Source organism: Colossoma macropomum, unplaced genomic scaffold, assembly GCF_904425465.1.
Source record: "Colossoma macropomum unplaced genomic scaffold, Colossoma_macropomum, whole genome shotgun sequence".
In the NCBI taxonomy this organism is placed as follows: Eukaryota; Metazoa; Chordata; class Actinopteri; order Characiformes; family Serrasalmidae; genus Colossoma; species Colossoma macropomum.
Window position 1 is genome coordinate 40,398,011 of NW_023494788.1, and position 24,053 is coordinate 40,422,063.

A 24,053-nucleotide genomic window follows, 5' to 3' on the forward strand; every position below is an offset into this window, starting at 1 on the left:
GGAGAGCTTTCTACAACATCACTGTACCTTAATCTCCAGCACTAACATCCTTCAGTTGTCCTTGGATCATATATTGTGATGTGACATTATTATGATGTTCACACTGTTAGTCCTGGACACAACAAACACACAGAGTGTAACAGAAAGATGTGACATTAATGATGATGTGACATGGCTGTCTATGGCTAATCATAGTTTGATATGCTGTCATCTGTCTGAGCTGAACTGCTCAGGGCTGAACAAAAACCTGCTACACATCAATAACCAGTGAGGCAACAAGGCATCAGATTAGGAGAAATGGCAACTGGAGGTGAATTTGTTGACACAATTATAGACACGTTATGTTTTTCAATGAAGCTTCATTGAAAAATGTCATCCTTGAATGAGACTAAGGGCAAGCTTCCCAGCTAGCTATCACCCAATATCCCCTGGGTCATTTTTCTGTTTAACCTTTATTTATCCAGGCAAATCCCTCAAGGTTACACCCTCTTTTGTGATGGAGACTCAGAAAAAGGCCATAAGGGTGAGCCTAGCTGCATGCATCAAGCTAGTCCACAAGCTTAAAAAACATATACCACATCAATGTCATCAACTGGCATTCAGACGTTATTATTCCAGCATCAAAATGTGGCCCGCATTAATACAATATCCGCATAAGCCAAAGGGAAACCGATCTAAATGAATCATCTCAATTTAGATCAATGTTGCCTCCTGTTTCATTATAGGCCACTGGCTGCTCCACATTACCATAAATTGTCTTTCAAATTTACAGAAGAAGCCTCCTGAAATGTGTGATGTCTGAATTTTGCTACTGATCTCTAGTAATTAAACGTGTATGATACACAGTGGTCACATGCTGTCTTGTCCTGCTCTGTCTTTCCTTGTTTCTGTCTGCGTCGGTCCGTGTTTATCTTCCCTCGTGTGTCTTGTTCTGTGTGCTTTTGTTTACGTAGGCCAATGTGCTTTTGTTGTTGTTTTGGTCTGTGTCTCCTCCCTGGTCATCTGTCCCACCTGTCTGTAGTCTGTAGCCCCGCCCTCTCGTTAACCCCAGGTGTCCTTGCTTGGCGCTGTTTGTAGTGTGTTTTACTGATTCTTAGTTCTAGTTGTTATTCCTATACATTTTTTTCTCTGTTCTTTGCTTTTGGTGGTTCTTTTCATCTCTTTAGTACTTTCATCGCTTTGCTTTTCTTTCGTTTGATGGAAAAGATTGAATAAAACATTGGCTGACTAGAGAGCTTGGAGCCCTTCTAAAAAGCAGACTATGGACTATATGCATTGGACTCTCTAACGGGGGCTGAACTTCTGCGCTCACAGAAGGGAGCTGGACCAGATGACAGTCTAAGTTATAGCTGAGGTTCACTCTTGTACATATATGGAGGGTTGTGTAAGATGGCCCTATGGAGAGCTGCGCAAGAGGGCCCTGTAAGGAGGGAACAGCCTTGGAAGAGTCAGACCAGAGTGGGTTTAAAAAAAAAGACATCACATGCATTTGGTTTCTAAGGGTTACCAGAAAAGGTGTAAGGTTTGGATATGATGGGGACTAAAATGGTCTGGAATTGTGTAACTGGGGAGGGGAGATTACCTCATCACCCCAGAGGGGAATAAAAAGGGATGTTTTGAGATGATATTCACATTCTGGTTCACCAGAAATCATCTTGCCATTTGATGCTCAATAAAGCGAAGGCCTTTTCCTTCCTTCTACAAGAACTCGGCGGCTGAAGTCTTTTTTCATTCCTTTTTATCCTTTTTCATTTTTTGTTGATATTCTTTGATTTTTTTTATTCTTTTTGAAGACGTTAGAGTACAGACTGTTATTAGGGCAATAGTATAGACAATGTTAGAGTTAGGGTTAGGGTAAAAAGAAATAGGGCAAAAAAAGATATGCAACGTTTCTGTTTTTTGTGCTATATTCTCCATGGGCAATGATAAAACTGCTGGCTCGCACTTGGGTCCTGCCCTCTCATCTCCTTTGGCTTTCAACACGTTACAACGGTGTCTTTGAATGCTGGGAAGGGAAATAGTCATGGAGTGACACTGGTCATTCCCCAGGTCCAAATCTGCAAGTTACTGAAGAATCCCTAAGGCTAAATCCCACCAGTCCAACACTGCTGCATAACTGAATGTCGTAAACATCGTAAAGGAGTGGTTTGGTGTAAAATAGTTAATTGTAGAGAAACCGACTGATTTCTTTACATTGGCCATCATAGGAACCAGGGGCCGCATTACAGAATCTTCCTTTTTGTCTTAATTTAAGATCTGACCAGTGTCATGTCGGACCCAGGGGTTCTGCCATGGCGCACCAAGTCAAGCCAACACAGGAGTTCTGGGCCTTCTCCAAGGTGCTGAAGAGCCGGGAGAAGCACTTCAGCACCAATGTTGTGGATAGAGAGGTGCACGTGGCCAGGAGGTGTACCCAACCTCATTCAGCTCAGCTGGGACCCTCTAATGAGAGCCCACCTGCCCCTTATCCACGCGCCCTGCGACTACCCTTTAAAAAAGAGTTGGGAGACAGAAAGGGGAGTTATGTTGGGCTCCCAGGTGCTGTTCTCACTGTCTAGTTCCCCTACAGACAATTAGACGATGCTAGTTCCCACCTGCATTGTTTCTTTTTCTCATGTGTTTTTGTTTGGGGGGGTGTTTCAGCACTTGACTTGGTCATAAATGCAATAAAACCCAATAATGTAATAACTTGTCTAACAAAGTCTTAACTGAAAATATAATATTTTTACTGATAGTGTAATAACTTATTACATTAAATGGAACTGATTACATTTCAGGTTGATTATATGTAACACAACTATTAAATTATTGAGAATTTATTATATTTATGGAATAGCCATTTTCCCCAACAGATGATGTAATACTCGCCTAATAATGTCACACTATGTTCATTTTAGGATCGTTTTCATTTAGGATCACATTCAGAGTTGAGATAAGCAAGTGTAGCAAGGCACCTAACCCCCAACTGCTCCCTGGGCGCCGTGGATAGGGCTGGCCACCGTTCTGGGCAAGTGTGCTCACTGCCCCCTAGTGTGTGTGTGTTCACTAGTGTGTATGTGGTGTTTCACTGCACGGATGGGTTAAATGCGGAGGTCTAATTCCGATGTGCTCAGACACAGTTGGCTAAAAAGGTCCATTCCATTAGTAAGGAGTTAATATTGAAATTACGCACATTTGTATTCAGAGCTCAGATCTATGGAGCTGTGAACTGCTCACACAACTGTACATGTGGTCTGAATTTGTGCAAAACAGAGGCATATCTCCAACATGGAGCCATTCAGACCTTGAATTTTGGTGCTTTTGTTTTGTGTGATATCCTCTCTTGCAAGAAGCTATATTGGGCGCCACTGTCTGACCATCTGTTGTAACCACAACATTTTATCACAGTGCGTTCAACAATAAAAGAACCCCTGTGCATCTTTTATATACAGATATGAAACAGTAACACACATAAAGCTCAGACTGTACATACTAATACATTTAACTGTGGCCAATGTGCACCTCGTAACTCCTCTGGCAGGAGAGTTAAATGAGTTGAAGAGGCTCATCAACATCTTAGAATGTATTGCTGGCCATTTCTGTCATGGAAATGAAGAATCCACATCAAACATATTATTACAATGAGTCTAAAATATAGACATGCTTTTTATTCATTTATAATTTTCAGAATGCACCAGTTCAATCTCTAGTAAGCTAGCTACCTTAGCAAGTAACCTCAGAGCCCTGTATGTTAATTTTAGTTCCACCCCCTAAACTTTATCCAATCAAACGTTCTCCAGCCAAAACTTCACTGTCAACAGTTGACAAACCAGATATTTTCATTGTTATGTTAAAGCTGCATTATGGTGTTAGGCAGCGTATTACATTATTGGGTTTTATTATATTTTTTGGTCCAAGCTAAGAGCAGAATGTATTATATTTTGGGGTATTTTTACATTATTAGAAAATTATTACGTTGTCTGTCTGAGACAGATGAAACAAATGCATTTAGACACATTTGTAGGACTTGGCACGCTTACTGCTTATAACATCTGATTGTCTTTGACATCTGAATTACAAAAAAACCACGACAACCAGATGGAATAAGATGAATCTTCCTGCAATCTGATCCACTCTTGTTTCAGACGCATTATACAGTGCGAAAGATTTAACTGCACCAAAACAATCCATATATTTAAATGTTAAGGTCTTATCTCCTCTCTGGAGCCAGAAATCCTCCGCAGCACTGCAGGCTTGGGGGCTAAAGATTTACGCTTTTGTCGAGCAGGCCCAGCACTGGCTTTTTACATAGTTTCCCCTATTCAGCATGTTTATGAAAGTTCCTTCCATTTGGGATTTAATTGTGCAGTACAGACAGTACTTCCCCCCCCTCCGCAATGAATAGAGCATTTGTGTTGGGCTGAGTGATGTCCGCATGCAACGAAAGCCCAGCGTAGTGCTTTAGTGGCAGTGCTCCTCAGCTTCTAATGGTCCAGATGGTATACACACCACAGGTCACAACACATCAGAGCTGCTCAACATGACACAATTTAGTCTACCATGTGCACCGCAGAAACCCATGGCTCAAGAAATTGGCTTGTTTTTGATTCAGAGTGGTCAGGGGAACAAAAAAGAAAACACCATTTTTTTCATCACTAACCTAATTATTTTCATCAGACCGAGGAGATGGTCTTGGAAAACAGGGGCACCATTGTGTCCGTGAATATTTTGAAATCATAAGCGATGGCCAATAATGGCAAAGAAATTGCATCCCTTAGCTAGGTGAGGGGCTTGAGAGCACTTGAGTTAAAATAGGATGACAAGAGAAAGGCTGGGGTAATTTCGGTGGCAGGGCTGCGAGCGGGAGAGAAAAGGAGAGAGAAGCATGTGCATCTTCGGAGCAAATTTGAAAGCAAGGGCTGAAGCCCACATCTCCAGGCGCTGCTCTGCTGGAAGAACATGACGTGATTCAGGCTGCAGTGGACAAATGCGGTAGGAAAGGAGGGAAAACATAGCTGAAACCAGAGAGGAGAAGCAGGTCAGGGTGACTGCAAAACAAGACGAGGTCTAAAGAAACCCTCCAATCAACATGCAGCTCTTGAAGGAGGAGAAAAAAGAGTGTTCGGGAAAAGCCTCGTCTTTTATGAGCAAAGAGGGGCTGAGGCTCGCCACTTTGTCAAAAACAAAGCTCCTAAATCAGTGTTTTCAGGCATTTTAGGTATTTCACCCTCTATGGAGCATAATATTATTCCAAGATTCAAGCAATCCAGAAAAATCCCTGCGTGTAAAAAGCAAAACTGAATGCCTTTGACCTTCAATCACTGTTTAGAGTTAAGACTGCACTATGCACGATGGAACGTCCAGAAAGAATGAAATAAACTGATACACAGTGGAAACGTATTGTGGTGTCACGAGTCAACATTGCAGACTCTTGATGGAAATAATAGACGTTGTGTTCTCTGGGCCAAAGAGGAAAAAGACCATCCAGACTGTTTCCAATGTAAAGTTCAAAAGCCAGTGTGTGTCATGGTATGTGTTGGTGTTAGTGTCCATGGCTTGGGTAACTCACACATCTGTGAAAGCACTATTAGGGCTGGAGATAGATATATATATATACATTTTGGAGCAACATATATTGCTGTTTAGACACCGGAACATCCACGCTTACTGCAACACAACAACACCAAGAAACATTCTGCACATGTAGCAAGAGCACAGCTGTAAAGCCAGGCACTGTGCGATTTTTAAGCCCGATGTGGTCAGAGCCGACTAAATTTCATGATCGAATTTCAGCTTCATTGGCCATCGTTTCCTGTGCAGTGTAGAGGAGAAATGATGCCCAATTAACTGCCCAAACGAGCTCCGATTGAGCAGTCAGATGATTAGATGGTTTTCTGACGGTTTTCTATGTCAGAAATTTTGGTCGCGTGTCTCACAGTCTGAGCAGCCTCACGAACCGATTTCTCAAAGTTGCACCCAAAACCACACACAGTCACAACCACCACTCCTGCACGGAGGCTAACAAGTCCACATTTGTGGCAATAAGGTCGGCACCAGCGTCCATATATGCCGACTTTACGGTCGTCTGTAGACCGCCTGGTCTTCAGCTTCAGTGCACAGTGTGGCACAAGTTAGCAGAGCTGTTGTAGCAGTTTCTCAAGGGCTGAATCTCAAACGGCCCCTACTTCCAACGTAGTGCGCTAAGTTTTGGCTTCTACACCAAAATAGTGCCCTGTTTGTCCAGTATGGACCTGTGCACACATGGCTGAATCTCAGAAGGCTATTTATTAGACATGTGATGCACTTTATGGGTGCAGGAGCAGCTATTTTAATATGTGGTGCACTATGTAGGGAGCAGGGGGCCATTCGAGATTCAGCCAGTGTTTTTGCTCAGTACTCGGAGACGCAGCGTGTTGTTTTGAATGAAACAGGTTTATTGGAAATTGTCTGCAGACAGAGCACCTGTAGGAGCTGAGTTTCACATGCAGTGAGCACCCATATTGCGTCACATCAGTTGGACCGAGTGTTTTCATACAGTGTGAATATCTAAATAGAAGGCTTTGGCTGAACATGATGGCCGATTCAAACGCACAGTGTGCGTCAGCAAAGAACAAGATTTCTAAAATCACACACCAGTGTATGCCTGGCTTTAGAGAGGCTGGCCAGCCTGTCTCCTATTGAGAACACATATTACATTATGAAGTGCAAACTATGACAAAAAAGGCCAGCTAAAGACTGAAAAATGGCAAGAAATTCCATTTTTCCAACTTGACTAATTAGTGTCTTAAGTTCTCAAATGTTCAATAGGAGTTGTGAAAGGAAAGATGATGTAAAGTTGATATTAAGATGGTAAATATGCTGCTGTCCCAACTTTTTTGGAACATGCTGCAGGCATCAAATTTGGAATGAGAGCTTACATACAAAAAAAAAAAGTTAATTGAGTAAAACATTAAATATCATGTTTTTTTACTGCTTTCTGTTTTATGATTTTACATACTGTTCCAGCTCTTTTGGAATTGGGTTTGTAAATCTCGCATGTTTTTTCATTGTATCAGATCATATTGTCACGCCTGTATTGCGATGCATATTGCATTGTAAAGTTGCTGAGAACACCCAGCCCTTTTTCCAACAAGCTGAGATTGACCGGCTGAATCCGCGGAGAGCTCATAATTCTAACTGCAGGTACCTCCACCCTTAATGGGCTCTTAATGAAACAGATCACCGATGTGAGCTGCATCCACAATCTGCCCGAGTCCTGTCAACTCGTCCCGAATTCTCACTCTCCCCGAAACAGCCAAAGAGACACAGGGAGAGAAGATAGTAGATGGCGAGAGGGGTGGGAGGGGGGCTTCTTTTAACAGGCTGAGTGGCAAGGCTGCATGCCGAAATGGCTGGTCTTATTTCGGTCATGTTTGATGTTATCAGATGTGGAGACAAAGAGCCGGTTGACACGGGGGGCTGAGGGAGAGGAGGCGAGGGTGGAAGGGTGGGGGTGGAGGGACAGGGCGCTCAGCTGTCACGCTCTTTGTGTTGGGCTTCCTGTGCAGGTGGACAACTAGGAGTGCCAGCTCCCTCGCTCGCAACACAGACGACCATGCATCCAGCCATAATGGATGCTTTTCACTGGGCCCTCTCTCACAGGGGAGAGCGGGTGAGAGTGAGCGAGAGAGTAGGAGGCTGCAGACCGAGGGAAGAGAGAAAGGTAGAGCCTCAAAAGAGACAAGACAGAAATGTGCATTGCAGATTCTGCGGTTATTGAATGTGGGTTATGAGCAATGCACTATAAAAGAGGAAACTACAATGACGGAAACACTACTGTAGTGCGTACCGCTCGCACCGTTCCATAACCCGAAAGCAATCCGCAAAAGTAATGATCGCGTTTGAAGAAGCACGGGGCATAATATCACAGCAATAAATAAAGCTAATGAATTATCGTAATAACCCGCCCTCCTCATCTCCGCTTCCGCATACGTGATTTCTCGATTCGCAAACAGAAAGTGACACTGCAGCATAATCCTTTCATAACCCGTGGCTGCAGAGCCCGACGCGGGCTTTCGTCTTTGTGCTCTTGTTGTGTCTCTTCTTTGCAAGGTTAGATTATCTGCAGGCACGCTCCACTGACGTGCCTCCCGCTGCTCTCTCCTGTTAAAAAGCATTGACCTGAAGTCTGCACAGCCAAGCACACAGCCAGCAGAAAGATTTCCATTTTCCCAAAGCAGCAGCAGTGCGACCGGGCCGGCACCTTGGGAGTGCTCGGGCCGGCTCAACAAGCTGCCCTGTGAAGTTTGAGCTGCAGAATGGGAAAAAATTGCTGGCAAGCTCAATGTGTTTTTGAAACATTTCTGATTAGCGAGCGACTCACAGGAGCAGCGTCGAGTATTTTTGGGTCTCTTTTTTTAAATTATCTTTCTCAAATACAAGAATTTGTCTTTTTAGATTCTAGAATGCAAATTACACTTCCTGTAGATGGGCAAATGTTGGAGAGGGGAGTACCTCGTCTACATAGGTGGGAACCTGGGAATGTAGGGCATTCTGGCCAGGCCTCATTAAATTAACTAAAAAAGAAGTAGAAGAGGAAATGCACAAAAATTAAACTCTACAGACCAAGAAATAATAAAAAAATACATTTATGTACCATCATTCAAATAAGATAATGAAGACCTAAGTTTGGCAGATCCTCTGGGTTTCAGTGTATGTTAGTTTTGACAAAAGTAACTGCTTGGTGATCTAATTTAAACACATCTTAGCAGAGGGAATGTCTGGCTTTGACTGTAATAGAGAATATTTTGAACACCAGTAAATACACTGTGGAAAGGCACATTTACAGTTGTAGAGTAGTAGATAAACAGCTGGAGACATAATGAGCTGCATATCAATCATGTTTTGTATTTGTCAGTATTTAGTATGTTTACCGTTTGCCTTTATTACAGTTTCCATTCTTTTCAGGAAACTTGCTTCCAGTTTTCAAAAGAAATCTGCAGGGATATTTTTCCACACCTCCAAAGTTGAGTCTTAGAAATTGGTTGAATTTCCAAGTAGTTCCAAATGCATTTAGTGATCCTGAGGTCTGGACTCTGGAGTGGCCAGTCCATTGTTCTGATTGGTTATTGGTCTTCTCACAGTGGAAGGATGGACAGAAACACCTGTGGATGTTTTCAGATCTGAAGCAGCTTGATTTTCTCCTCTCTCTCAAAGATGAAAGCTTTAAGTGCTGCTTATCTGATGGGGGCAGTTTTGGTGGTATATATTGTGAGAAATACGAGAAATGTCTCCTGACAAATGAATAATTTTCTACTTAATGGCCATTTTGACTGGACAATAAATAAAAGAAAGGTGGCCTCTGATTTTTACATTAAAGCAAGATACTGTTGCAGTCATTCAACCATTCCTCTAGTTGACTGTTGACTAGCGACTAGGAAGCAAAACAGCCAATCAACCAATTTGGCCACTTTAGGCTATAAAGATAAAATAGTAAATTGTCAATTGCAATTATTATTTTTTATTTGTATTTGTAAGTAATCATCAGCTAAAATTTCAAGATCGATACAAGCCGAGTTACTCATTTCAAACCTTCTCAAAAACATGGATGTGCACTGTAACAACTGTAGTTTGTAGTGGAAGTGATTATTGGGCAGTAACAATAGACACAATTCAAAATTCAACACGATATAAGGTGGTGTCATGATACAGCAAACACAATGAGTGCCTAATATGTGCCTTATGTTCATATGTATTATATATATATATATATATATGTTCATAATATTATGTGCACAGCATACATGCATTCCCAGTACAAGTAGAGCTTTTTCTGCACCTGCTGCGCTGACCTCCAACAATATAAACCCCAAAAAGTCACATCCCCTAGAATCTCATTTTCTTGAAGGTTTTTGATCACTTGAGACTTGGAAGAAAGCAAGGGGCGTATTGACGATACAGTTTTAAATTTCAATCTACTGTTTCAAATTCGATTTTTCAATATGTACTGCAGTTATTACATCCTTGGGCTGCACTCAGGCTGTGGATTGCATTCCACAAAACCATGAAGAATCCGTCTGAATGGCGAGGAATCCCCCTGCGACGAGTTTTGCAGAGCAGAAAAGAAGAGGAGCAGATCTTTGTGTTCAACACCACATCACACTAAATGAACAGACTCCAGAGACCAGCACTTACTGTGCTTCTCTATGGAAGAGAAAGACAGGGCTCAACCAACCAGCAGAGGCCACTCAGAACTCCAGCCCAAGTTTCTCAGAGCTCCCCTCCTCTCACCATTACAACTTCAGGGCGTGGTCTGCACTCACAATTGTTTTAATACCAAAACAGCAATTTTCAAAGCATAAAAGCTGACATTTTAATTAGGCCCATACTACTAAAATTTCCACAATTTTTATTAAAAAATTCAACCTAATAATGCAGAGAAACTGACAATTCACTACATTCGGTGTTCAAGCCCCAAATGTTGGTCTTTCTGGCAAAAAATGCCTGTAGCTTTATTTAAAGAAAAATAACAGTATTTAAATCGTAATCGCAATATTGTTCAGGACAATCACTTTCACTGATGTTCAACCCTACAGGATGGTGCATATGCATGAATTAATATTTATCTTTTTAAATCACAAATGCCAGCGAAACTGTCGTACTCTACAGTTTGCTCTAGTTTTTTGATTGACACATGATGAGCGGTGCTTTTCCACTGGAGCAGAAATTTTTTCAACTCGATCTACGAGAATCCATGGCAGAAACATCTGCAATCTTTGGTGGAAAAAACGTGTTCCAAGCCGAAGAGGTCGGAGCTAATGGAATCTGCCATAGGATATAATTCCATTTTGGGCAGAAAACACTTCACCATCTGAACACGGCCTTATGCACTTAACTGGAAGGAAGCAAAAAGGTCTGGGTGAAAAAGATCTATTGGACAAACTTGACTTTTGGCTTATCTGACTAACTGAGAAAATCCTCTTCTGTGAAATTACCCCCCTGGAGTAGAGCTATAGTTTGCTGTTCTAGCGCACTTGATTCAGCTCACAAATAGCCTGAAAGCTAATGGAATGAATCAAGTGTGTGAAAACAGTGAAAGTAATAAAACATGCAGGGGGTAGAACGACTGGGAAACGCTGATATAAAGGGACAACAGCTACTTGGTGAGACGCACTCCGTCTCTCTGTCCTTAACAGTGTTTTGCACTGCCCTCTTCGCTCCATCTCCGTCTTCCACTCTCCAAAATCACCAGGTATTATGCTTTATTGGCTTGACTGGCTGCAGCAAGTGGGCATCAGAATGATGGCTATAGTCTGAGAATGAACTACGCTCTTACGGTTTGGCAATCTGTCACTTCTTCATTTCTCTAGAAGCAGGTCCCTGAGCCACACTCCATCTAGAATGGATGGTTCTTTTTCATACCTTACTCTCCACTTGTCCATCCATTATCGCGGCCCCCTCGTGGCCTGGCCTGTGGCGAGCGGCACGCTCAGAGCATCTACATGCAGCAACAGCACGCCTCTCCACATCCTATTGATCACTCACCAGCATCATCCAACATCCAAGGGCTGCGGGACGGACAGTACATTATCACGGCTGCTGATGACCCATTCTCTTCAAAACTGTTTGATTCAGGCTTTGGGTTTTCGGCGGCTTTTAAAAAAGCGAAGCCCGCAGTACGCGGCAGGTTTGACAGGCAGAAAAACCAGCATCTATGTCTCGGCCTATCAATGAGCGCGCAGGAGAAAGATACACATAAAAAAAACAGCCCGCACACAAAGAACGTCATCTCGTGTTCTGCCTGGAGAGGATCCACCCGCCTTAATTATCTGGGTTGTCAATCGAGGTGAGGGCGCCACACCTGACAGCCCTGAGAAGCGCTTCTCTCCCCGGCTTCTCCCTCCTCTCGTCGTGCGGCGATCGGAATCAAAATGCCAAAATGCTCGGAAATGAACATCAGACGAAAAGGAAAAAGAGAGAAAAGAGTGTGAAAAAAGCCGGAAGGTACGCTCCACAGCTCCACAGGAAGATAAGTTTACAGCAACACGGCTCTGAATAAGTCTAACACCTCTGAAATGGGGCTATTCAACTATAGATTTGTCTCTTGGCCGCTGCCTGAGAAAACGATATTTCCACAACAATGGCTCTTGGTTCTGCTCAATACAATAATCAGTGGTTGTATTGGAAGTGCTCAATTCGCATTTCCCTTTAACCGTGATATCCGCTGACATTTACCTGTGGCTATGCTGTGAAGTGATAGCAGGCAGTTATGATGCCTGCATACTAAAATATGAACTCCAAACGTTTACTCTGGCTGTGGCCACCTGGAAATTGGCTGTGGCTCCAGTCCTTTGGGCTTCGTTTCAGACAAAGTACAACAGAAAAGAGACTGCCAGACTTTCAGAATTTCCATAGGTCAAATACAGACAATTGCCTAGTACTGATACATTTTGGCTCTTTCTTTTGTGGTTTTGTAAAACGGGGTTGTTTCAATACCTGCTTTTAATGGGGTCAGACAATGGCACCAGGAAAAACCAACAACAACAACAACAAGACCCTGGCCTCAAAAATTACCCTTACCTGCAGGTAAGGAGTGTTTACTGGCATGTGCATTTTTTACACTTTGTTGCACCCCTGAAGTCATTCACACTGTATAGGAGGATGAAGGTTCAATTTCTCTACAACACTATACACTAGACACAGAACCAGAGTCCCTCTTATTTAACAGAACAGAACTAAACTGAGATATAATGCTGTGAAATTTACCACTGAGCACTGAGCCTGTTTCTCTTTCTATTTCCCCTCAGCTCCACTGAAACAGTACTTGATGTCTTTTCACAGAACATGACATTTAAACGGTAAATCCTATGTGCTGTGCACATTTGTTAGTAGCTAAGGTGGATACCTCAATGCACATGCAGCTACAGTACAATCCCTTCAACTTAGTGAGTTTGGCCATTTCAGCCATAGCCATTCCTAACGTACTATTCCCTTCAGCCATGCAATCTCTATAGACAAACGTTAGCTGAAGTGCTGACCTTCCACGTGGCACTGTTGAATGCTTTCTTTCCAAAAAGTCAAGTACATTAGTTTCTGCCCTGCCAGAGCTGCCCCAGACACATGTAAGTGCAATTGTTGTGAAGTGGGAATGTTAAGGAGCAACAACAGATGAGCCGCAAAGCGGCGGAGAGCACAAGCTCACAGAACGAGAGAATACTTCCTCTCTCGTTCCTCAGGAAGCAACAATTTTCCAAGAACTTATCATGATTTGGGTCAGCTGGAATGGCAAAGCTTGGATGAATGAATCTGGATTTGGCATATGCCAGGATAAAGATACCTGTGTCTATGAACTATACCATCTGTAGTGTTTGGTGGAGAAGGAATAATGGTCTGGGTCTGTTTTTCATTTTTTGGCCCGGCCTCCCTCCGGTGTGCTTCCAACTCTGCGGCAACAGTTTGGTGAAGGCCCTTTGCTGCTTCATTGCCCCTGTGCACAAAGCAAGGTCCATGTAGACATAGTTTGCCAGGTCTGGTGTGGAAGAATTCGACTGGCTTGCACATCTTTGGGATGAATTGGAACACCAACTGCAAGTCAAGCCTTTTTTGCCGAACATCAGTGCCCAACCTCATTGATGTTCTAGTGGATGAACGGGAGAGATTTTTTTTAACAGTTATGTTTAAAAAATCTAGCCGAAAACCTTCCCGAAAGAGTGAAGGCTGTTATATCAAGAAAGGTGGACCAAGTCCATATTACTGCCCATGGTTTTGGAATGAGGTTCATAGCAATGTGACGTTCAGGTGTCTACATACTTTTGATCAGCGGTAGTTTATGAGTGATTTCACAAGCAAACCCCAATAGCACACACAATTATGAAGGTGTTTGCACACAGTCCTCATCATGAATGTTAGCACAATCAATCAAACTACTCTTTGTGGAAATGGCTCCTGAAACATGTCTGTGAGATTGATTCTGGCTCTGCAGCACCAGTGGAGACAGTGCTGGCATTTCGGACTAGTCACGTAGGAAGGGCTACGTGTACGCACGACGCACGCCGACTACCGAGTGTAAAAATACCACTGAAGTGAGAGCACGCTGTTTTGTTAAGGCTTTCCGTAATCCCCTCCTGCACAAGACTTTAGCCAGATGAAAGTCAACTACAGATGCATCTAAATGCCATCAGCTTGAGAAGAGCTGCTGGGAGAAAATAAGACTATTAAATCCATCGAGACCTAATATCACAACGCGAGAGTCATCGATCAGCAACCATGTAATGCGAATATTTTTTATGGCATTTACAATGAAACTCCAATATAAAAAAAAAAAAAGACCATAATCCTTAATTAAGTACACTATAATGCTCCTGACCGCCCTAATATCATGAGAAGTAATTATGAAAATCAACATGGCAGCCTGAAAGATAATGATGCTGTAATGATTTGGAAAGGCAATGCCTCCGCACCAGGCTCTGAAGGAGCGGGTGAGCAGAAGACGGTTACTGTGAAGGGGAGAAGAATAAAAACGTCATGGTTATATGATATGCGATAGAGAAGAGTGGCGGAATGATGCCCAGTTGTTCGCAGAAGAGTGCTAAGTGGTTTCAAAACACTAAAAGCAAATGGGCTCACTTAGGCCCGATGCCTGCGATATTAAGGCTATAAAGCAGGGGATGAATTTGTTTCTAGAGCTCCCACTTTGGCCACTCTCTAAGCGTTTGGGCGGCTGATGGACATGACGTGCTGTTACCAAAACAACTGCTCCGATCAAACCAATTCATGACTTCCTGGCACCATGTATTTTCAAGTTTTGCTCCTGATGTGTTCTGACTGGCCAGCAAGTTGCACTACTGACAGACTAGATCATAATGGCGCTATTTGCTTTCATTATAATCACGTTTCTGTCCGTAATGTTGAGGTCCATCCTTGGTAGCGCTTTAATGGGAAGCTCATTTTGTTCATCAGATTCAAGGGCTTCAAGGCACAACGCTCTCTGTGCTCGCAGCATCCTCCCAATAAAACTGGCCCGATTTTAGGAGGCACGTTTATGGTCCTCAATAACCCAAAGTCTTAATAAAAACGAAAGCTGACATGGTCATGTGGACTCCTCCAGTGTGGGCCCTCCGTCTTTAATGTATGAGGCATTCCATTAAAAGGGGAACACTTCCTCACAAGCAGAGCTTTTAGGCTGATTAGTTACAGGAATAGAAAAAAAAACAGCAACGACCTTCACCGACACTGGTGGTAGCCCACCCCTCCCCCATGCCCTGTGCTGCACATACATCTAAAACTCCGGGTGCTTAATATTCCAGAGGCGTGCGGCGGAGCCATCTCTCATTCGACATCATAATTATTATTAGGAGAGAGGAAGAAAAAGCCGAATCTCCATGTTCAATTAGAGCAGGCGCCGATGCCAAATAGATAGTAACACATGAGATTGGCTAATGTCCTTTAGAACTCTCTCTCTCCATTCTCTGCCTGTGTCTCCCGCTCTCTATTGATGTCCGAGAGATGGAGAAAAACGGAAAGGAACGAGACAAAATCTCCTCAGCGGGAATGCAACTGTTGAATCCCATTAAAGCAGTAGGTCACGGGCACTCCAGCTACCCTGGGACTCGGTCTCCGGCTCTAATGACAGTTTTTTCTCCGACTCCCCTTGACGGTGCTGTGAAAATCCTTGTGAGCGTGCAGTCACCAGATCGAACCCGGAGCTTTGTGCTTTCCTCTGTCTCTTGTTTGCCTCACTCTCCATGGGAAGAGTCTCCATACACATCAAAGAAGTGAGCCAGTTGATGGTGGAGGGTGGACAGGGGAGCGTGCATACTATCCATCCCACAGACTGGCGCCTGGTGGGTGGGCAGCCTCCCCTGGTGGTGGTGGTGGTAGGTGGAATGGGTTGATATATGTGGTCACCCGGTTCCTGGCCCGCTACACGCCCAGCTGGGGCGATCTGGGTGGGTGGAAGCAGCAGGCAACCTGTGCAGAGGAGCCAGGCTGCAGGGAGGAGGCAGGTCACAGTGGCCTCATTAACACCATCCCACACACATACACTTGCCAAGCAAGCAGCGCACTCAATCTCACACACCACACCGCTCTGTGGGACTGGACCTGAAACTGTGTGTCTGATCTGACCTGTGGTATTTGGGCTGATGGGATTCAGGTGATAGGGCCTTCATTGCACCGGGGCGAAAGTAAATCTGGATGGTTCTTGCTCTGTGGGTGGTTTTGACACCTTTACCAGGCTGTTTTGTTATGTGTGTGTGGTGGAGCTTAGCTAGTTTGTCGGAGAATCTTCAACAGGGTTGCTTAATCCTGGTCCTGGAGATCTACCACCATGGAGAGGTCAGATCCAACACACCTGGCTCTGACCGTCAGATGCTCCTGAAGGCCTTCATTACCTGGATCAGGTGTTTTAGACCAAGGTTGGAACTCTTCAGGGTGGTAGATCTCCAGGACCAGGATTGAGCACCTCTGATCTACAGCATATCTCAGCTAACAAGAACACAGATTGAACTGTTGGACAGTATTAACTCATATAATCATACCACCATGCAATTCAGTGTTTAATGAAGAACCATCACTTTATAAGCATGTTTTTAAACTGCACTGCACAACAAAGGCCAATAGAACTTACGGTTCTACATCTAGTTCATTTTTCACTTGTGCGAGAGACACTTGGAACCGTCATAATTACTGTAATCAACAATTTAATGTCTCATTATTCATTTTAAGCCACTCTAAACCATCTAATTTGGCAGATTAGTGATGTTTCTTCCTAGTTAGCTTAAGTTACTGGTTGATATGAAACACGAAAATATGAGCTTATATTTTTCTCATCAACAAAAAAAAGTCCTTCTGTGGAGGCTAGCCTAAATGCTAACAGTGTTAGCTTCCTAAATTTGTGTCACCTTATAGTGAACTCAAAGTGATTATTCTAAAAATAGCAATTAACACATCAACATACTGTTATAGTTCACATTCTGGTAAAACAATAGTGTTTAGTGACTTTATCTTCACCTGGAGGAGTAAAAAAGGCTGAATTGTCACTGGCTTCAGCTGCAAGTCATACCAAAGACAGAAGATCCCAACACTACCTAGCAAAAACTTAAGTATAAGCCATGCACTTGGGTACATTTGACATTATAGCCTCAAAAACAAGATTTTACCATTACTGCCAATGTTTATTCATCTATTTGTAGCTTCCATGCTGCCTGGATGTGAGTTATCCACCAAGTATAACCAAACTTTATGCTTACAAAGACTCTGACTTAGTCTATAGAGGACTCAAGTAGTTCAACCCTTGCTATGTGTTTTGTATTTACATGTTGCTATCAGTAAAGGCATAGTCAGCTATGAGCCTCACCACTAAATCATTACCACTCAGTAGAATCCAGAGGAATAAGCAGAATGCATACAACCCACTATATCATGCCAATCTGGACCAAAGACGTGTCATTTTGAAGGGTTAATTGCTATAATTGCTTAAGTGCAGTCTGTAAACTGCAGAGATCAAATGTAAACAGTAATCTAATGCAAACAGAGTGACAGTGGCTTCTTGTTTGGAGTAATAACCTCATTTCATCTCACTTATAACAGCTTTCGTCCAATCTTCCATCCTAGCTAAGTAAGCACAGGTTCATGTTGTTACATTTAAGCCCTGGTGGTCTGGCAATTAGATGTGACACCACTGACACAATAAGCATGCATTTCCAACTCAGCTAACTAGTGCAGATTTGATTCTGATTCACTGGCAATTATCGCATAATCAAGACATGTAGGTTGAAAACTGATGTCTGTCAACCTTCTTTACATAAACGATTGTATGATCACGACAACTTTCTCTGGCTATACTTGTTGCTGATAGACAAATGCTCCAAATAGCACAATGAAAGTGGCCGCCATCTGAGTCATTTATCAAAACTAATTTGTACAGAGCTGTCAATCAAGATCTTTTCTAATTCAGTTATCCTTCCCAAACAATATTATATCCTTCCCTGTGAAATACCACATACAATCCACACACAGGAGCAACGCTGAATCTATTGTGCAGAACAACACAGTCAAAGTCTTTATAGCGCAGCATACAGGATGCCCAGTCATGCAGTCCCTTATTGTGCTGGTCTATATTGGCAAACCCCACTAGAACTCAGGCACTATTACTCGCAAGTGCCAGAGCTATAGGCACGGCCGAACTGCGTTTCGGAAGGGCAGCTAGTGCACGCTACAGCGTTCGCTCGGTATTCCCCTCAGCTGCTGCGGCGCGGTTTGGCAGGCCACTTCACTCCCCGTCCTTCATTTGATGACTAAAATCGCAGCTTTGAGAACGATTGTGGGGATGGCTGATTGATATTGGTAGCACTCGCCACGAGAGCCCTTTTCACGATAGAAGGCTTCCTGTTTCAATTTCCGCGGATCTCGCAAGTTTATAAGACCCTTCTTTTTTATCTCATCAAACCAAGTAGGGCATACATTTCTATTCAGGGGAAATATCAGCATCAGTAATATCCAATTTACTGAGAAGGGTGAGAGCTGGTTGATGTGGCAGTATAATAACACGCTACATGAAGCGTGGCATTATGGAGTATGAATAAAAAAAAAATGCATTCATGGTTTGAAAAAAAAAAATCAATCCAAAAGCAGTCATCATTCATCTAAGAAAATCTAGGCAATTAGTAACACTTTGATGCGAATTGGAGAGGGGGAACGCACAAAACCCCTCATATTAGGAAACTCCCAAAATGACCTCATCTCAGCTCAAGCCTCTCTGAGCTCATAATAGAGAAAGGCCAGGCACAAATTTCAATCCATGCAAAGAGCGTGGGAATTACTTGGGTCGTCTATACAATGGCCGTCGGCGAATCACTTGATGCAAGGTCAAGTGCTAGTTCTCTGAACATGCACAATGGAGGACCACCAAGGCCTTTTCAAATGTGCTTTGTACTGTTGCTTGCTGTCTTACAATCTCTGGCTTTTGTGCAATTTGGATTGTACCAGCTTTTACGCTGGTTTTCAATGTATACTGCCTAGATTTCACGCAGTTTAAGTTAGAGAAACTATCACTCACGCAAATCTAATGCATGCCGGCTGAGCACGCTGCATTATATATGAGCCCACTGTGTGTATTCCTCACTGCTCACCACTCATATGTGACACCTAACCATAAGAAAGTTTCTCCAAAACAAATCTCCACAGTTAAGCATCAGTTTAGAAAGCGCTTGATGTGAAACACTTGCCAGCATTTAGATTACACCCAGTTAAACCTTCCAAGGCACAATCTTTAGATTTACATTAGACACAAAGAAGCGCTTTGACTGTCATAATGATGTATACAACCTTGGTGAGGTCGGTGAAAAACTGCCACTGCTTTATGGCCGCATAAATACATAACAACGTGTGTTAATTTTCACAGTCTGCTCGCAATTCGCAGCCAGCGGAAGGTCCATCATAGCTGGCATCGGTTAAAAGCACTTTGGCAGCGTTTTATACCGAATCGCAAACAGGCAGCTGTCAGCGTGTTGAAAAACAGCACATCTGAGCATGCATGTCATTAATGTTGCCCATTATGAATTTACCGCACACTTGGTAAACAGCTCCAGCAAACAGCACGCTAAGCAGGCTAACACTTGACAAATGAGAAATGCTGAAAACTGACGCTGGCACTCATATCATGTTCTTTTGCTTTTTAACTTTTATATTTAAAACAAATGGGACGTTGATGGACGAATAAGGTTCTGCTTGTAAGTCAGTTCTTTCTGGCTTTCTGAGAGAAACTAAATGTTCTTTTACCTTCCGAATGGTGGGACAGGGTGAGCAGGCTCACGCAAGAGGCGCCGATGCCTGATCCAAAAACGGTGATGCGGTTGGAATCGCCGCCGAAGTAGCCAATGTTTTCGCTGATCCAGCGCAAGGCCTGGATCTGGTCCAGCAGGCCGTAATTTCCTTTAGCAGCCTGGTCACCTGTGCTCAGGAACCCTGGAACGAAAACAAGAGACCCTTACTGAAAAGGTAAAGGAGCTTGGGATTGTACAAGAGGCATTATGAGTCATTCCAGTTTTGGACAACTTCCTCTGAAGTTCCCTCCTGTGCAGCGGATAAAAATGGAAACAACTCTGACAGTTAAGTTGAACAAGAGTTTAATATTTCCACCCCTTTAAAACTGGGAAACTGGTTGGAAAACTCAGCAAACTGTGCTGGACTCTCAGCTCCCTATACCTGTTTTAAAACACTACAGATATCTGAATCATTATAGAGACTAAAGTGAAAAGAACGGCTGATTTACACTCTTAAAAGCAGTTCTTACAGGGTTCTTTAACAAAGGCAATGGCTATCTATAGAACTGTGAACAATGGTTCCTTGCATTGTTCTTTGCATGGTTCTTCTCTGTGATGGAAAACTTGTTATATGTGGTACTTTAAATAACCAATGGCTCTACATAGCACCAAAAAGGTCCCATTGTTACAAATAATGGAACCTTTCTAGGGTACTATGCAGAACCTTTTCACAAAGAGTGTAGGGGTATTATATAGTGTTGAGGACGAAGGACAAAATAGGTAAGTTATCAGGGACTAAAAAACACATACATCTGCTTTTATTCAGAGCTGTTGTTAGTTGAACTGAACATATTAAAACAATTCAGTTGTGATCATTACTTTAAGAGCTAGACCTTCAGTTAGAGCGATAAATGTCAGAACCTGGTCAAAAACAAGGAAAAACACACCTTTGTGATGATGCTAATTTCATCCCAATTGGTTTTTAGTAGTATGTTAGCACTAAGCTAATTGCGATTCACATCTTTTGGCCATTCTGGGTAAAATAAAGACATTTGAAGCTTGTGAAACACATTCAACGCTTTATTTGTAGCTTGTAAGAAGCATATTAATATCATATTTTACCTCGTAGCTGTTTTACAGTGACTCCATTAAGAAACTCTGGCACAGACCTGCCGCTGTTCTCCATTTCTAACTACTGACTGAAACACACTGGTAGGCTACCATTTGCAGTCAGTGAGTCTTTGGCTTCCAGGAGGCCTAAAGTGACATTTTTTCCAGCAAAACTGGTCCCAGTTTTCCCCCATGGGAAATCAAAATGTCATTGGCTGATCACTTCCTAATTACATCAGTGGTTAATATAAAACCTTAGGCCTTCACTTCAGCTCCTGAAGGCCTAACCAATGGGAGACAGCGTGGCTGTATCTACCTTGGTACCATTGAAAAAAAATTCCTGAATGGATAATTTTTTGTGGGTCATTTCAAGAATCTTTTTGATTCCAAGCAAACTTTAACAATGACGTAAGAGTATTACTAAAATACTAGCAGTGTTTAAATACAAGCATAATAATTATTATATTAAATCAAAAATGAATTAAATATTTATTCTTCTATTTCACAAACATCAAGACCTAGATGGCCCAGAGGGTTCACTGTAAAAGCATATAGCATGACAGTGAACTGCATTTCTAGGCCACCTAACAGTGGAAATGAGAATACTACAAAATAATAAAACCTGTCTACACCTATAATCACAGTAAACAGTTAAACAGACTTAACACCAAGGCGTTGTCAGGGGGGAGCCAAGGGGGGACACGGCCACCTTGATACAGTCACTGCCCCCCAGTGCCCCCCCGGCAAGTCATATTGGCATTATATGCTGCATAATATGCTTCTATCTGATATATTACATTAGCTACTAGGGCTGTCAACAAATATTGCAAATTTGATAATATAACAGAATAAAACAGACATTCGACTGTGCAAATTTATTTGATTGTGGAAAAAAGCAGCATTGGGCCTGAATCCACTGCATGCCTGACAGGAGTCACACAACACGTCATGATTTAAAATGAAATTAGTTAATTTAGGTCCAGCTGAAATGAGCGAATCATTTAACAACGACCATGTAGTAATGATGGCAGTGAGTTCACAACCCAACCCGGCGGCACAGGAAGGGATTTGCACTCCGAGCAATCTAAAAAATCCCGTTTGGAAAATCTTAAACTTGGAGCAGAACTTAAAGGTCAGTAGATGGCAAAATTGTGGAGATATAGTTGTATGCAAGCTATGTAAGCTACAGTCAGCCTATCATTCCAGCTCTAGAAACCTGAGGTCACATCTTGAAAACGTGCACCCAAATGCATTCAATTCAGTTCCTCAAACTCACCTTCCCCCTGATAAATCATGGTCGTGGGTGCGCATACATGCAGCACTGAGACAATAGAAAATGAAAAGAGTGAAAAAAGTCTTACGCCTCAATTTAATAATCCCAATCGGTGGCAAAGCGAAGATTTACACTTGTCTTGAACATTTTTTACTTTACATAGTTGCAGTGTTGTTTGGTGCTGATTTCTTCCCAGTGAATGCAGCTCCTAGGGACTTAATTTGCAAAGGGGAGCATGAATTTGAGGGGGACCTGAATCTGATGCAACGTTCTTGTTGGATTGGTTTGCCCTCTTAAGGACATAATGTGCAAAAACACATTAAAATGGTTCAAAACTTCGTTTTTTTTAAATGAATAATCAAATATAATTTATGGCCAATTTTGACGGTCCTAGTGCACATCAGATAATAAGTAACATTAACTGTGATATAAGAAACTATATAATAAAATAAGAAGAAGTATATCAGTATGCAGTGGGTAGCGCTGTTGCCTCACAGCAAAAGGGGTCTGGGTTCGATCCCCTGGCCGGGTAACCAGGGTCCTGTTCTCCCTGTGTCTGCGTAGGTTTCCTCCGGGTGCAGTCCAACGACATGCAGTCAGGCCAACTGAACGCACTAAATTGCCCCTAGGTGTGAATATCTGTGTGTCTGCCCTGCTATGGACTGGCGACCTGTCCAGGGTGTATCCTGCCTTCTGCCCAACGACTACTGGGATAGGCTCCAGCTCCCCCCATGGCCCAGAAGCATAAGTGAGTGTGTATATACTACAACAGCATAACACAGTTCCCTATGGCTGTTGATTTTGGTGTGCCTCCTTAAGATTTTCAGTGGCCCCATCTGGCCACCCCTATGAAGTATTTCTTCGGGCTTCACTGCTTAACACAGAACACAGTGTACCTTATTATGGACAGATACTACAGAATGTACTTGAGGAAAAACACATGAACCAGTCAATGTACCAAACGGCTGTCTTACAAGAGTTGATATATGGCTGCGCAATGAAATCTCGAAAGCTCTCCAACACTCAGCGGATTATAGGAAAACAATACCAACCTAAACTAGGTAATCTCATTTAATCAAACGTATTGACTCACAGGAATAAGATTTACATACATTTCGACATGAAAGGTTTAAGGAGGCCATTTCACACAGCTCCTCAAAACTCCTGCCAACGAAAGCCTCTGACAGAACAAAGGAGCCGCCTACCAGACCATTTCCATCTAAACAGAGCAGTTTATCAATGCAGTTTATCATTCACTGGACTGAAGACACTGGCTGAGGACAGACAGCAGGTTCAATAGCGCCTGACTTTCACCGGACATCTGTGGAAATGAAATGAAATTTCCGGAGCTGAAATAAATGATGTGCTGGGGCTCCGAGAGCAAGGCAGACTCCTTCAGGTGCAGGGATACCAAGTGACACATTTATAGCACCATTGATCTACATGTCACTCCCCAGGAGAGCCCTTATTAATACAGATGATGATGAAATTTTTGTTTCTTAATACATAGGGGGTCAGCCGTTTTATCCGAATTGCTGCTTTCAGCATTCTGACACAGGATGGTTAGCTTTGACAGGGAAGCGTCTCCTGGGGAAGGCTTCAAATTGTAGGGCTGGTGTTAACATGTCTAACAGAGATGGAGTGTGTGTGTATGTGTGTGTGTTTCCACAAGCCAGGGACGCATGAATGATGAGTAATATGAGAGAGATTCGCAGTTCAAATGCACACCATTCCCCACTGCGGGCTCAATGTCTGTCAAGCACGCAAGCACAATGCGCGGAATTGACAGCTAGGAAGAGCCTGGAACGTTCAGACCAAGGAGGTATGGCAGTGCACAAAACAGAAAGGAATTCTGTTTTTCCCCCTGAGGAAAAGAGGGAAGGGGAGAAGAAGTGGGGGGCTCGACATCCCCTTCTCTGCATCCATTTTTCTGAGCTTTTATCAGGAGC

The 24,053-nt window shown here is 42.9% G+C and overlaps 1 protein-coding gene across 2 annotated transcripts in view; it reads right to left on the reverse strand.

Moving 5' to 3' along the window:
* The window catches only part of nlgn3a (neuroligin 3a), a 172,332-nt gene that overhangs the window by 44,576 nt on the left and 103,703 nt on the right, over nucleotides 1-24,053 (reverse strand). For both annotated transcript variants that reach the window (XM_036569366.1, XM_036569367.1), the window contains one exon: nucleotides 19,738-19,923. In XM_036569366.1, coding sequence (XP_036425259.1) covers nucleotides 19,738-19,923 — 186 coding nt within the window. The remainder of the gene's footprint in view (nucleotides 1-19,737; nucleotides 19,924-24,053) is intronic.